The following is a 15137-nucleotide window of genomic DNA, read 5'->3' as shown; positions in this document are numbered from 1 at the left end:
GAAAGGATGCCACATCGTTTGATGGAAATGAAAATGATCAACCTACAGAGCCCTGAATTCAAAGGCGCCCCAAAAATCAGAGTGAAAAATGATGTGGCAGGCTAGTCCATTTTGCCCAAATTTAATTGCAGCAACTCAAATTGTACGCAGCACTTTGTATGGCCCCTGTGTTCTTGTATACATGCCTGACAACATCGGTGCATGCTTCTAATGAGATGACAGATGGTGTTGTGGGGATCTCCTCCCAGATCTGGACCAGGGCATCACTGAGCTCCTGGACAGTCTGAGGTGCAACCTGGTGGCATTGGATGGACCAAAACATAATGTCCCAGAGGTGTTCTATTGGATTTAGGTCAGGAAAGTGTGGTGGCCAGTCAATGGTATCAATTCCTTCATCCTCCAGGAACTGCCTGCATACTCTCACCACATGAGGCCAGGAATTGTCGTGCACCAGGAGCCACTGTACCAGCATAGGGTCTGACAATGGGTCCAAGGATTTCATCCTGATACCTAATGGCAGCCAAGGTGCCTTTGTCAAGCCTGTAGCGGTCTGTGTGACCCTCCATGGATATGCCTCCCCAGACAATCATTAACCCACCACCAAACTGCTCATGCTGAATGATGTTACAGGCAGCATAATGTTCTCCATGGCTTCTCCAGACCCTTTCACTTCTGTCACGTGCTCAGGGTGAACCTGCTCTCATCTGTAAAAGCACAGGGCACCAGTGGTGCATCTGCCAATTCTGGTATTCTATGGCGAATGCCAATCGAGCTGCATGCTGCTGGGCAGTGAGCTCAGGGCCCATTAGAGGACATGGGGCCCTTGGGTCACCCTCATGAAGTCTTTCTGGTTGTTTGGTCAGAGACATTCACACCAGTGGCCTGCTGGAGGTCATTTTGTAGGGCTCTGGCAGTGCTCATCCTGTTCCTCCTTGCCCAAAGGAGCAGATACTGGTCCTGCTGATGGGTTATGGACCTTCTATGGCCCTCTCCAGCTCTCCTAGAGTAACTGCTTGTCTCCTAGAATCTCCTCCATGCCCTTGAGACTGTGCAGGGAGACACAGCAAACCTTCTGGCAATGACACGTATTGATGTGCCATCCTGGAGAAGTTGGACTACCTGTGCAACCTCTGTAGGGTCCAGGTATCGCCTCATGCTACCAGTAGTGACACTGACTGTAGCCAAATGCAAAACTAGTGAAGAAACAGTCAGAAAAGATGAGGAGGGAAAAATGTCAGTGGCCTCCACCTGTTAAACCATTCCTGTTTTGGGGGTCATCTCATTGTTGCCCCTCTAGTGCATCTGTTGTTAATTTCATTAACACCACAGCAGCTGAAACTGATTAACAACCCCCTCTGCTACTTAACTGACCAGATTAATATCCCAGAAGTTTCATTGACTTTATGCTATACTCTGATTAAAAAAGTGTTCCTTTAATTCTTTTGAACAGTGTATATATATCTCCTATCTATATCTCTATCTCTCTATATATGGAAGCGAAGGTCTGCGATACGGTTTACATATTTGTAGTTGGAGATCCACAAAGGGAGAGAATGAATGACATATCATGAAGTAGTTTTTATTCCTGAGCTTTCAGCTTCTGCCAGGAGCCGTCATCAGAGGATGATGATTAGACTTACAAGAATCAAAGGCAATATGTAGCAAAATGGGGGGGCGGGTGGTCAGGTAACGAGGTGGGGTTAGGAAGGTGTTGGTCATAAAGTTTTATTTATTATGTTAAGTTTGCTTATGCTGGGTTTATGTCCTAATGTGTGTTAATGGCATTTTCGTTTGATAGCCATGATTCAGCCAGCTCTCTGGCACTTTAGTACTGGCCTTAAATCGTACTTGTACATTGTCCCAGTTAAATGTTATGTCTGGTTGATTTTGTTTGCATAAAATCCAATGTCTGGTTTTCTGTTTTTTACGAGAGAATTACTTAATAGATTTAGATCGGGGTTTTTTTCTAGAATTTGATCGAACATTGTTTGATTTTGCGACTTCATATCATGGTTCACTTATGGCACCGATTTATTTGTGCGAATGCGAGAGATGCAGCAGGCCGAGGGCAGGGGGACAGGGCCCTCCTCACACAAGCTCCAGCTTTAGAGCGTACCTAACCTCCATTTAGCTAGCGAACGAGACAACTACTTAACGCAAGGGTGGGCAAAGTCAGTCCTGGAGGGCCACGGTGGCTGCAGGTTTTTGTTCCAACCCAGTTGCTTAATTAAAAAAGAATCCTTGTCAATAATTTAATTTCACTGCTTGTTTGTGGTAGAACTCTGCCATGTCAGGTAATTCTCATATCCTGTTTGGTTTTTTCCTTTCTAAGGATATCATCCAAATGATTTGAAGACTTAAACAGATGAGTAATTCTCAGTTCTTCTCTTTTTTCTATTTAATTAAACCAAATAGTGCACAATAAATACACACAGGAGACAAGCTAAACTGAGAAATGCTGGGTTTTTTTTGTCATTTGCATCTGATTGCAAATAAGGGGTAATTAAAAACCAACAATACAGATGTTTAAGACTAAAAGGGTTCAAAATCTTAACCAGTGAGAGAACTAAAATCAAACAGAAGTGTCACTTGAGCAATAAGCCCTTCTTACTAAGCAATTGGGTTGGAACAAAAACCTGCAGCCCTCCAGGAATGACTTTGCCCACCCCTGACTTAACAGATTTAAAAATCAGGGTTTTTTTTTTTTTCCTATAAATTTGCTTGAACATTCCCGTTGATCTTCTGACTTCTCTCATTGTGATAAGAATCGTAGTTCGCTTGCAGGAGCGATAGATTCGCGCTAATCCAAGGGGGAGGCTGCGGGCTGAGGGGAGGCATTTTTCAAGAAGATTAGGGTGTTTCTCGATGTCCTGGCTAAATTACCCACAGCGGCCTGCGCATTCTGACCCCCCAATCATCTCTCTCACCCCTTCAACACCACCTAATCACTAATGTGTGTAGTGACTGTACTGGTACAAAATGGCTGCCATCACATCCTCCAGTCGGATGCTGCACAGTGGTGGTGGATGAAGTCACTACCCCTCTCTGTGCAAAGTGCTTTGAGGGTCTTAAAAAGTACTATAGCAATGCATCATCTTCATAGCTGTGTGAAATGAAGTGCAACAAGACAATGGGTGAAAGTCAAGTCATACTTGCCCAAGATTTAATATTCACATAAAATGGTGGAGTTTAAAACAATTCTTCCCAAATAATAAGCCCAATTAAACTGCACAGCGCCAGCCGACCGGAACTCATAAATATTATTCATTAATAAACACTGCATAGGATAACTCGTGCTGTCACAGCCCACAGCGAGCAAGATGACGACTGCAGTGCACCCCTACCTGTCCATCCATCCATTATCCAACCCACTATATCCTAACTACAGGGTCACGGGGGTCTGCTGGAGCCAATCCATGCCAACACAGGGCACAAGGCAGGGCAGGGCGCCAGCCCACCGCAACCCTTACCTGTGAGAAGATTAAATTGTCAGAGCATATTCAAAAGTCTGAAGCAGATTTATTTGACATTTTCTGTACAGAATATAGACACACATATATACACATACGGGTATATATTTACTGTATATCCTGCGTTCACTTGTTATTCCATTTATATATTTCAATAGCGTAAAAAAAATACATGGCGTGCGTTAGCAGAACATTCCTGATATTTCTGGAAGCGAAATTCTGTCAAGGCCGGGGATGATTACCTTTTATTAAAAAGAAAAAGAAAAAAAAAAAAAGGGTATTTTTTTTGGTACTCTTCTGCAAATGCATGCAAATACTTTGCTGGTAAGCTTTCACCTTTTATGGCTTAAGGGTCATTTTATTAATTTACTTTTAATATTTTTTAATATCACTTTCATTTGGTTTTCTGTTTCCAAAAAAAAAAAAAGAAAAAAGCTTTAAATAAATATTTTCGCAACAAAATTTAAAGAATACCTCGCTGGTACATCCAACAAGAATACCTTAAGCACTTAAACATAAAGAAATTAAATCACAAACAGGAAGTCTGGCGCTCTTTTTTTTTTTTTTTTAAAGCTAGGGTTCCACTCAGAACTCGCTTATCCAACTGAGTGCTGGGACGTCATCAATGTCATCGGCCTTCTGCTCGCCACCACTGAAGCGTCAGCTTACCAAAAGCCGCCACTCATTACTCCTTGACTTTGCTGGAAATGAAATCTGCAATTTTGTTGATGTTCTCTTCTTGTTGCCCCAGAGCGTCAAGGATAACTCCCATCGGCGTCTTCTTCAGACCGACGCCCTCTATTTTGTTCTCCATTTTGTTCTTGATGTTACGGAGTCTTAGAGAGGCATGGATTAAGATTACTGAAATAAAAAAACAAAAATGCAAAATCAAACACATATATACATAATGTTATTGGGTGGTGTACGAAAAACCATCTCAGACTCCAACGGCGACATACGTTTCTTAGCCCGTACACGAAACGAAAGATCTGCAATACAAAAATCCACTTGCAATTGTTTGAAGGAGCCACATGCAATAAAATACATTGTCGTCATCCTTTACTTCTTGGACACAAGTCATTCTGTACGGCTTCATTTGTAGTGAGTGCAACACACGTTGACAAGACAGACAGACACGCTTTATTAATCCATCCATCCATTTTCTAACCCGCTGAATCCGAATACAGGGTCACGGGGGTCGGCAGGAGCCAATCCCAGCCAACACAGGGCACAAGGCAGGAACCAATCCTGGGCAGGCTGCCAACCCACCGCAGGACACACACAAACACACCCACACACCAACCACACACTACGGCCAATTTAGAATCGCCAATCCACCTAACCTGCATGTCTTTTGGATTGTGGGAGGAAACCGGAGCGCCCGGAGGAAACCCACGCAGACACGGGGAGAACATGCAAACTCCACGCAGGGAGGACCCGGGAAGCGAACCCGGGTCTCCTAACTGCGAGGCAGCAGCGCTACCACTGCGCCACCGTGCCGTCCGCTTTATTAATCCCAAGGGGAAATTCACATAATCCAGCAGCAGCATACTGATACAAAAAAACCTGCGCGAAACATTCGCTTGTTGTGCCAATTTACGTGTCGATTTCCTAGGGCTTCTGGCCATCCATTCCTAAATATCTGCTACGACCGCAGGTGTAGAAACGGACGGGGCCCGATTCTTTTTGCAGTTTGCAACTGACCCAGTCTTGCGCCACTTCTTCACCATTTTGTGAATACTGCTCTGTGCTGGTAGGAAATCTCGGTGCGAAAATATCCCGCGTTTCCTTAAAAGAACCGGTAGACACAAACGCCTCCACAATTCCAATCCTCTGTTGCAGAGAATACATCTTCCGGATCTCTTTCACACATGTCTGTACCCTTACTAATACACATTTGGAGCTGCTGACCCCGTCCGCGATCGCGACGGCACCCGTCTGTATAATAGCTCGAGCCAAACAGTCGGAGACGGTTCGGTTTTTCGTGCGCCACCCTGTACAAGATACAGCAAAGCAATGAGCCGGTAAAGTTTAGGACATCCCATGTATGGCCACTAGGGGGCACCCCCAAGAGCTGAACGACAGACACCTCAGTCAAACAGATTCAAAGTTAAATAAAAAGTTATTGACTTTACAATTATCACTTTTAGAGTATTACAGTCAGTCCTGCACTGTATAATACTCAAAACAGCCCCTCTGCGAGTGTTATCCACTGTCTCCCGACCCTGACTTGCTAACGCAGATGAGGGGGCTTCTTTTATGCCACACCCAAGGGTGTTTCGGGTGCATGTCAGAAGCCCCTCAAAGTAGAGGTAGTGTTCTCTTGCAGCTCCACCTGGTGGCACCAACATACCTCAACAGGACTGCCCATCAGGACTACAGCTCCCAAAATGCCCTGCGAGCGTACGAATGGGTGTTCCACCAGCCCGTGTCTAGCGGGAAGCAGTCTGCCTCTGTCCTCTGATTATGGCCGGGTTGGTTGTGAGTAACGTTCCCGTTCAGGAGGCAAGGAATCGCCATCCATTATTTAATTCATACAGGTGTCATTCTCTACTCATCGATAGGGCCCACGATTTAACGCCACGCTGCGGAATTTAGGGTTTTGCAGCGGTAAAATGCCATGCCACGGAATTAACCTAACTGCCACAGAAAATACCAAATCTGAATGAAATCTCACTATTTGAGGCATATTGATATTAGTATGATTAGTTTTGATTACTTCTTTAAGTTCTTTCTTTAGCCTATTGCATCATCTCATTAATATCTTGTTCCTTTCTACTGAAATCGAACACAGTGGAGCTACAGTCCAGTTAAAGAAGCTGTCAGCGTTGCTGCAAAGTACTGATAAACTTAACGAGCTGAGATCTGAACTTGAATTTGTTTCTGTTCACTGCCAGCCAATTACGAACACTCTGACTTCTTTTGAGGCACAGTCATTCATGGCTGTCGATGTCTACAACAAAGTGTCTGACTTACTGACTTGCCTGAAATCGTCCGGATTTCCAGTTGCAACCAGCAGCTGTGAAGATGCAAAGCACAATGCTGCTGCTAAACCTGAAGAATATTTTGTGGGAACCAAACAGCCGACAATAGACCTATTCAGATCTGTGACAATATTTGATCCACGACAGTTACCATTCTTATCGAAGAATTTTGCTGATCATGCACAATCAGTGCCAACAACGATGGCTGCAGCAGATGAATGGCAAGCTTATCTGGACATATCGGCTGGAATTGCTTCACGAGATGCTATCACTGCTTTTTGGTGTGCCTTAGAGGACAGACTGCCTCGCTTAGCAGCTCTTGCTAAAGTTTACATTGCGTTGCCAATCTCTTCTGTTGATGTGGAACGTTCGTTCTCAAAAATATGGATCGGTGTTGTCACCATTGCAATAAGAAAACCTACGCGCTTACAGTGCCGTTTTCTTCAACAATAAATAAATAATAACTTTAGAAACATTATTCGATAGTTTGTTGAGAATAATATTATGCCTACATATGTTTCAGCATCGTCTGCCTAAAGCAAATCTGTGGATTGAAATGTGCGGATGTGAACGCTTTGATATACCTATTTGATTAGTACATCAGTCCCTCGCTACTTCGCGGTTCACTTTTCACAGATTCAAGACTTTGCGGGTTTTAAGAACAACAAAACAAGTTCGGCGACTACGTGCGTTGTCACACGAGCTGTGAGTGGTATATGGGATGGAAACGACAAATCACAGCTTCCCGCTTTCTAATCGGGCCCGTGATTGGTGCTTTGACTGATGCCCAGCTCCCACAGCACCTCCCCTTGTCTCTCTGTTACGGCCATTTTGCTTCAAGCTTTCTCGCCAAGCGGTTTACTTTACACTGTACTGTGTGTGATTTTTTTGTGGTTTCTTTGTGTTGAACTTCGCTTCAATTTTCACCCCCTGCAATGGCTCCCAAACATGCTCCTTCTTCCAAGGCTGGTGCTGAGCATAAACGGCAACGAAGAATGATGGCGATCGCGGAGAAGGTGAAACTTCTGGATATGTTGAAGGAATGGAGAACGTTCGCGGCTGTGGCTGCAGACTGGCTAAGGATCTGCAAGAGCAGTCACAGGAATGGGACGACGATATGGTTCAATCAGTCCAATTTTGCAACAAGGTCGACGACGTCATGACCGCCTACAAGCTGCTCTTTGACCGGAAAAAGAAGCAGCAGCAGCAACTGCCGATCACAATATTTTTGCAGCCTCACAAAAAAGAGCCAGTTCCTACGACTACTACGGATACACCTTCAGAAACCGTGGAAGAGGTGCCCCAGGAAATGGCACCGCCATCTGAAGAGACGTAAAATACAGTCATCGGCTGCGCAGTAAAAGTCATCATCACCTTCATCGTCATCATTTTTACTGCACAGCATATTCATCACCATCATCATGTCATATATAGATACGTGTATTTCGCTATACAGTAACTGTAAACTTATCTACCGATTTCAAATTGCTTAACAGTTGTCCCTGTTATTAATAGAGACAAGGGTGGGTTGTAAACAGTACAGGGAGGGTTTAAAAACGTCCAAATACACATTAATTAAATAAATATGGTGTCCCTACTTCGCGGAAATTCACTTATTGCGGCCAGCCTTAGAACTTATCTCCTGCGATAAACGAGGGAATACTGTATTACGAATTACGATTGATTATTATTAAGGAGTAAGAATAAGAAAAATTGCATTTATTTTGCTTGGGTTACGAATTGGTCTTATGGAGTTCTGGTACTTCATTTGACACGGTGTACCCAAAAAAAACGTGTCGCGGAATTTACGATTTCTTGCCGCGGTAAATCGTGGGCCCTACTCATCAATCGACATTTTAACCAAACTGAACCAAGAGCTTACATCAACGTAGCTCTGGAGACACAGCTAAGAAACATCGAGACAATCGGCAATCTGAGACAACTTTTTCCATCTTGAAACAACTCACTGTTCCAGATTCCTGTAAGAACCTGTAAGCCTTCAGTGTTTTAACAGCTTCCCATAACTCCCGACCTAATTTATTGAACAGGACGCCGTTCTTGAAAAGGAGATCAATTCTAACAGAATGGACAGTGGATAAATGCTGCTGCTGCTGCTGTCGTGACAGGGAGACTTCACAACCGGTTGATCGGACATTTGTGGTCGCTTTTGTCTTGTAGTTACAGTTCAAAATGTCAAGTACGAGGCCTTCAGAAAGTACTCAGATCCCTTCAAGCTCTTTCATACTTCGTGATATTGCAGCTTTGTACTAAAATCACTTGGATTCGTTTTTCTTCAATACCCAGAATGATAAGTGAAAACAGGATTTCAAGAAATTTAGCAAAATTACTTAAAATAAAATAAAAAAAAAATAACCCTTTGCTTTGGCTCAGGTGCATCCCATTCTACTGATCATTACCGAGATGTTTCTGCCACCTGTGGTCAAATCGATGGACTGGATGGATTAGGAAAGGCACACAGCTGCCTGTAGAAGGCAAAAACCAAGCCATGAGGTCAAAGGAACCGCCTGCAGAGCTTAGTGACGGGACAGGCACAGATCAAAGGAAGGCTACAGTGCACAGTGGCCTCCAGAATTCTTAGAAACAAATTTGACAAACGAGAGGGGTCCATTCAGTCCATCAAGCCCGTTTGTTTAACTCACAGCTCAGCTGTCCCAAGGTCTCGTCCAGATTCTTCTTAAAGGTTCCCAACTTTACTGCTTCAACTCCATGTGTCTGTAGTTTGTTCCAGACTCCCATAAATCTTTGTGTAAAGAAGTTCTTCCTGGTTTCAGTCTTGAATGCACTTCCCCGATGTCTGTACGTGATTCACCCGCAAACTGAAAGAATGTTGCTTGATCTACTTTATCAATGCCCTAAATGGAAGTCTGGAACAACCACAACCCTCCCTAGAGTTGGCCACCCGATCAAAGTGAGCAACCAGGGGAGAAGGACATTGGTAAAAGAGGTGACCAAGACCCCAATGGTCACTCTGGCAACGCACTAGAGAAACCGTGTGGAAGATGACCATCACTGCCCCACTCTACCCACATGGGCTTTATGATAGAGTGGCCAGACGACACATTAAAGCCGGTTTGGTGCTTGTAAAAACGTCACCTAAAGGACTCTCAGATTCTGCGATCTGATGAAACTGGAATTAAATTGGGTGGTCTTAAATCTAAGGGTCACGTCTGGAGGAAGCAAGGCACCGCTCATCACTTGTGTAATGCCAACCCAAAGGTGAAGCATACTGGTGGCAATGTTACACTGTGGGGTTGGGGAACTAATTAGGAGTTAGGGTAGGGGGATGATAGCCTGAAGGCAAAACGCTCTGGTACACGGATTCCATACATACATTTTTACTTAGAGGTATATGCACCCTCTACCATTAAATACCTAAAAAAAACTCTAAAACCCCCTTAAATTGAGGTGAGGAACATCTATTTCTCTGTATTATATATTAAAAAAAAAAAAATTGAAAGGAGACGAGACGTGATTTTCTCGGAGAGACACTTAAACGTCACGCGAGAAAGAGATTTAGCTACGCCCGGGGCCGGAAATAAAGGACAAAGAGTAGATGACAAAGTAGAACATCGTAAAGAATTCAAAAATGTTGGCGCGGTACACATGCACAGTAGCTTAGAGATAATGGAAGTACGAAAATTTTAAAGTCTGAGAAAAAGGATAGGAAAGATCGCATTAACGCAAACAAATGGAAATTATTACTCGATGAAATATCGGAACAGCAAAAAGAGATTGAATATATTGTTTCGGATTTAAACTTTAAGCCAGAGACTTGTAGATAGTCCAATTCGTGTTGCCAGCGAGAATTAAAAGATTCCAAAAACGTTGGCGTGGTATGAAGTCCCATGAGACAAGAGACTTTTAACATGAGATTCTTTCAAGTCACGCCCTACTTACAACTATTTTCAAACAAGACCTCGGTCATCTAACCTCAGTCGTGTGAATGCTTTTGGCAGAAACACTTTCTGCGCTCTCAGCTCTTATAAATTTTATTAGGACTATAACTTTATACGTTCTAGATGACACGCCAACGACAAAGTGAAGAAGAAAGAGCATGGACAAACATTTGAAAAAGTAATTTTATTTATTAGAGAGAAAGAAACGATATTCACTCCCAGGCAGCTATGCGCTGTGTTGCCACGATGTAAGTACAAACATGGAATCAAAATTCAATGTGATCTTGAAGTTAAATGCAAATATTGTTTTTATTAAATTTTTAAAGTAAAAGTGAAAATAATGCATATGTAACAATTCCCATGAAAATAATCTCTTTAAATTATAAATCTGGTTAACCAAACCCGGAGGTGGGCGAGCGAAGCCCCCTAGTTTTATATAATGTTCAGGTTACGTATTCCTTTAAATCACAGATTAGGCAGATGACTTTATGTGAGTTAACAATTTAAAGGCAAAGCTTTGAAACTGTCCTCTGGTGAGGCACTGCATGCTAAGGATAGGACGCTCTGGATGGCAGGAATATTTTATTTTAAGGAAAGTAAAACATCTGCGGCTACAAATGGTTCTGAGGTGAACGTACAGTAACAGAAACAACCTAACTAAAATGGCATGATACCGCAACAAAAATACTATTAGCTAAAACAAGAACCTGCAGTCACTGTGGGCCTCTAAGAAAAGACCAAGAATGCAGAACTAGTGCTAAATCCCACATGAAATCCTACTCCACATTTCCATCAGGTAGCTTGGGTGACTCCATACATTTACAATAGAATTAACAGGGAAGGCGGTGTGTGTGGTGCAGATTTTTGTTCTCACCCCTTGACGAATGCCCAATGGGGCCTGGCAAAGTATGACGCACTTCAGTTTCTGACAATCAGGAGGGTTTTGCGCCGCCGAAAACACAAGTGGCTCCTGCTGGAAAAAGTGACATCATAGTCCAGGGCCGCTCTTCATGTGCCTGAAACTTGAACTCCTTTTGCTGAAATTAACTGCTCAAGCCACAAGTAAAGAAAGGAACACAAAAAACACAAATCGGACAAGTCGGGTGGGAAACTAAAGGTTAACAGTGATGGAAATTTCAATATAAAGGAGCTGGAAAACAGAGGGATTAGTGTGAATCTGAGAAAGAAAACAGGTGAAGGGGAAATCCATGTGGAAAAAACTAAAAAGATCAGAGTCACATCTGCACAAATCAGAAAAACCGAACATCAAAAACACATTTCGATTGTCAAATAATTTTTTAATGATTTCTGATTTCTTTTAAGACCGGACAAGGTTGGTTTAGAACAGGGGTCGCCAAGTCCAGTACTGGAAGACCACCGTGGCTGCAGGTTTTCATTCTAACCCTTTTTTTTTTTTTTTAAATAAGTATGTTTTGTGCTGCTAATTAACTTCTTGTGAATTCATTTTAATTGAATTGCTTTTTTTTTGAGATTCATTCCCCCGAATTTCTTCATTGTTCCTCTGAATTGCTTCATTTCTTTCCTTTAAATGGAACCCAAACAGAAATGAAATGTGAAGAGAGTGAGCCAAGAGAAGACCAACTCAGTCAGGGCCTCAAAACCCCAACCAATTTCACTCCAACCAGCTGCTTAATGAGGTGCCGATTCTTGTCGTTAATTAAACCCGTTCTTTAATTTTGTGGCTTGTTGCTGCTCTCGTGGTGCATTAGCAGACATTTCTGAAACTGCTGGTTTTCTCTTTTCTAAGAGTTCTGTTAAAATGTTTAGGGGAACTGAGCAGATCAACATTCCTGAGACCTTCACCTTTATTATTTTCAGATATTGTATGGTGGACACCAGTTGTTTTGGCTCATTTTGTATCTCATTATTTTTTGGCTGCTAATTAAGGAAAAAGAAACAACTAAGGGGTCTGAGTCTTCAAGAGCAAGTCGATTAAAATTAGTTCAAAAGATGTTCATTAGCAGCAAAAACAGGTCACTCATTAAGAAAAGGGTTAGAATGAAAACCTTCGGCCATGGTGGTCGTCCAGGACCGGAGTTGGCGACCCCTGGTTTAGAAAATGGACAAACTGAAAAAGTTCAACTAAAGAAGTACCTCGCGCACTCAGTAAATTTACTGCACAGCAAGATCCTTCATTTTATTTACCGTGAAATTAACTAGTAAACTTGGCACACAGTTTCAATTTTCTAATATTTTGTGCTCATTTTTAGTTGATAATTAACATTTCATGTTAATTATAGTGATCTGGTCTCATTTATAAAGTGTACGCACAAAAACAGGCTTCAAATGTGTGTACACAACTTTTCACTCAAACAACGGGATTTATAAAAGAAAGCCTGATGGGCAAACGTGCGCATATTTATAGAAATTCTGACCCATCCGTATGCAATGTTTTCAGAAAAACTGGGAAAAAGACACCCTCAATCAAGTTGGGAAATGACACCAAAGCAGCTAAATGACGACTCGTACACAATTCATATCACTGAGCAGTTCCTGTAATTTGTGTTGATGTGACAAACATAACTGAAAAGTGACGAACATGATGCAAACACTTGTGTTTTGGTTCCCTCTGAAGAGGGCCAATGCTGCGTATTGGCACTGGAGGTCTTTTTTGTTTGTTACCAGTTTATATTTTACATTTAATTTTATTTGCTTGGCAGACGCTTTAATCCAAAGCAATTTACAAAAGAGGGAGGGTAAACATAATCGAGGAACATTAGGCCAGGGCCTGCTTGTTCAGCAAGTTTAATAGGACAGGTAACTAAAGTGGATTAGCATATGTATTGGCTATCCGTGATCACCTCTCACTGAACTGGCCTACAGGACAGGAATATCTTAGCCAAGCTTCATCCGTTATACCCTGCTGTGCTGGACACCATTAACCAACCGGTGAGGCGCTATACCCAGTTCTCGTAGGACGTGGGTACACATACGTTAAACATAACTTTCTGCCAACATAAAAAGTCAGTTGGTTAGAATTAGAATTAGAATTAGAACAATCTAGACGAGAACAGGCCATTCAGCCCAACAAAGCTCGCCAGTCCTATCCACTTGCTTCCTCCAAGAAAACATCAAGTCGAGTTTTGAAAGTCCCTAACGTCTTACTGTCTACCACACTACTTGGTAGCTTATTCCAAGTGTCTATCGTTCTTTGTGTAAAGAAAAACTTCCTAATGTTTGTGCGAAATTTACCCTTAACAATTTTCCAACTGTGTCCCCGTGTTCTTGATGAGTTCATTTTAAAATACAAGTCTCGATCCACTGGACTAATTCCCTTCATAATTTTAAACACTTCAATCATGTCACCTCTTAATCTTCTTTTGCTTAAACTGTAAAGGCTCAGCTCTTTTAATCTTTCCTCATAATTCAACCCCTGTAGACCTGGAATCAGCCTGGTCGCTCTTCTCTGGACCTTTTCTAGTGCTGCTATGTCCTTTTTGTAGCCTGGAGACCAAAACTGCACACAGTACTCAAGATGAGGCCTCACCAGTGCACTATAAAGGTTGAGCAGAACCTCCTTGGACTTGTACTCCACAGATCGTGCTATATAACCTAACATTCTGTTAGCCTTCTTAATGGCTTCTGAACACTGTTTGGAAGTTGATAGCTTGGAGTCCACTATGACTCCTAAATCCTTCTCATAAGGTGTATTCTCGATTTTCCGACCGCCCATTGTGTATTCAAACCTAATATTTTTACTTCCTGTGTGTAATTCTTTACATTTACTGACATTAAATTTCATCTGCCACAAATCTGCCCAAGCCTGTATGCTATCCAAGTCCTTCTGTAATGATATAACGGATTCCAAATTATCTGCTAATCCACCTATCTTGGTATCATCTGCAAACTTAACCAGCTTGTTACTTATATTCTAATATCTAAATCATGTATATATATTAAAAATAGCAGCAGCCCTAGCACTGACCCCTGTGGAACACCACTCTTAACATCGGCCAGTTCTGATGAGGTTCCTCACACCATCACCCTCTGCTTCCTGTGTCTGAGCCAATTCTGCACCCATCTAAAAACATCACCCTGAACTCCCACTTCTTTTAACTTGATGCCCAACCTCTCATGTGGCACCTTATCAAATGCTTTCTGAAAGTCCAGATAAATAATATCATAAGCCCTAGGTTGCAGTAGTTAAGGCTTTGGACTTCAAACCCTGAGGCCGTGGGTTCAAATCCCACTACTGACCCAACTGCGTGACCCTGAGCAAGTCACTTGGGCGCCAATTGGAAAGCCAAAAGAAATGGAACCAGTCGTCTTATATAATACGCTACCGTGGCTGTCCGGGATTTTAAATCACCGGTTAGCTCGCAAACCGTTTGACTGATTGACCTGAAATTTGGTACACATATGCTACGTGACGTCCACTGTCCGCTTTCAGGATGATGATTGACCTCCAAGGTTATTCCTCTTTTTATTTTTATTTTATTGTAGAATCAACTCTCAGCAGTGGCCAACAGGGCGGCGTTCTCATCCCTACCACCTTCGTTGTCACTTCCTCTACCTCCTCATATCTTAAATCATTCTTGAGGCAGATTGAACACTTAAGTGCAAAGTTAAGTAATTGCAACACAAACACTGACTTAATCAGTTTTAACGCGAAAAGATGCCGACGAAAGAAGAGGAGAAGTGGGCGGATAGGGTGGAGAGAAGAAAAGCTGCTCAGGAAGCAGCAAGCGCATCAACCTCTGAGCAAATGAATGCTAAACGTACAGAGAAAGAGGATGGCAGCTAGA

The 15137-nt window shown here is 42.6% G+C and overlaps 1 protein-coding gene across 1 annotated transcript in view; it reads right to left on the bottom strand.

Moving 5' to 3' along the window:
• Positions 1–4023: 4023 nt before the first annotated feature.
• Positions 4024–15137, bottom strand: part of LOC120540228 (PRA1 family protein 3-like) — a 34737-nt gene continuing 23623 nt past the window's right edge. Inside the window, exon 3 of the mRNA XM_039770791.1 lies at positions 4024–4331. Coding sequence (XP_039626725.1) covers positions 4156–4331 — 176 coding nt within the window. The 3' untranslated portion in view covers positions 4024–4155. The remainder of the gene's footprint in view (positions 4332–15137) is intronic.

The sequence above is a fragment of the Polypterus senegalus genome, chromosome 12 (genome assembly GCF_016835505.1).
Source record: "Polypterus senegalus isolate Bchr_013 chromosome 12, ASM1683550v1, whole genome shotgun sequence".
Taxonomy (NCBI): domain Eukaryota; kingdom Metazoa; phylum Chordata; class Cladistia; order Polypteriformes; family Polypteridae; genus Polypterus; species Polypterus senegalus.
The sequence above is the reverse complement of the archived record's forward strand: the minus strand, read 5'-3'. Positions and strand labels throughout refer to the sequence as shown.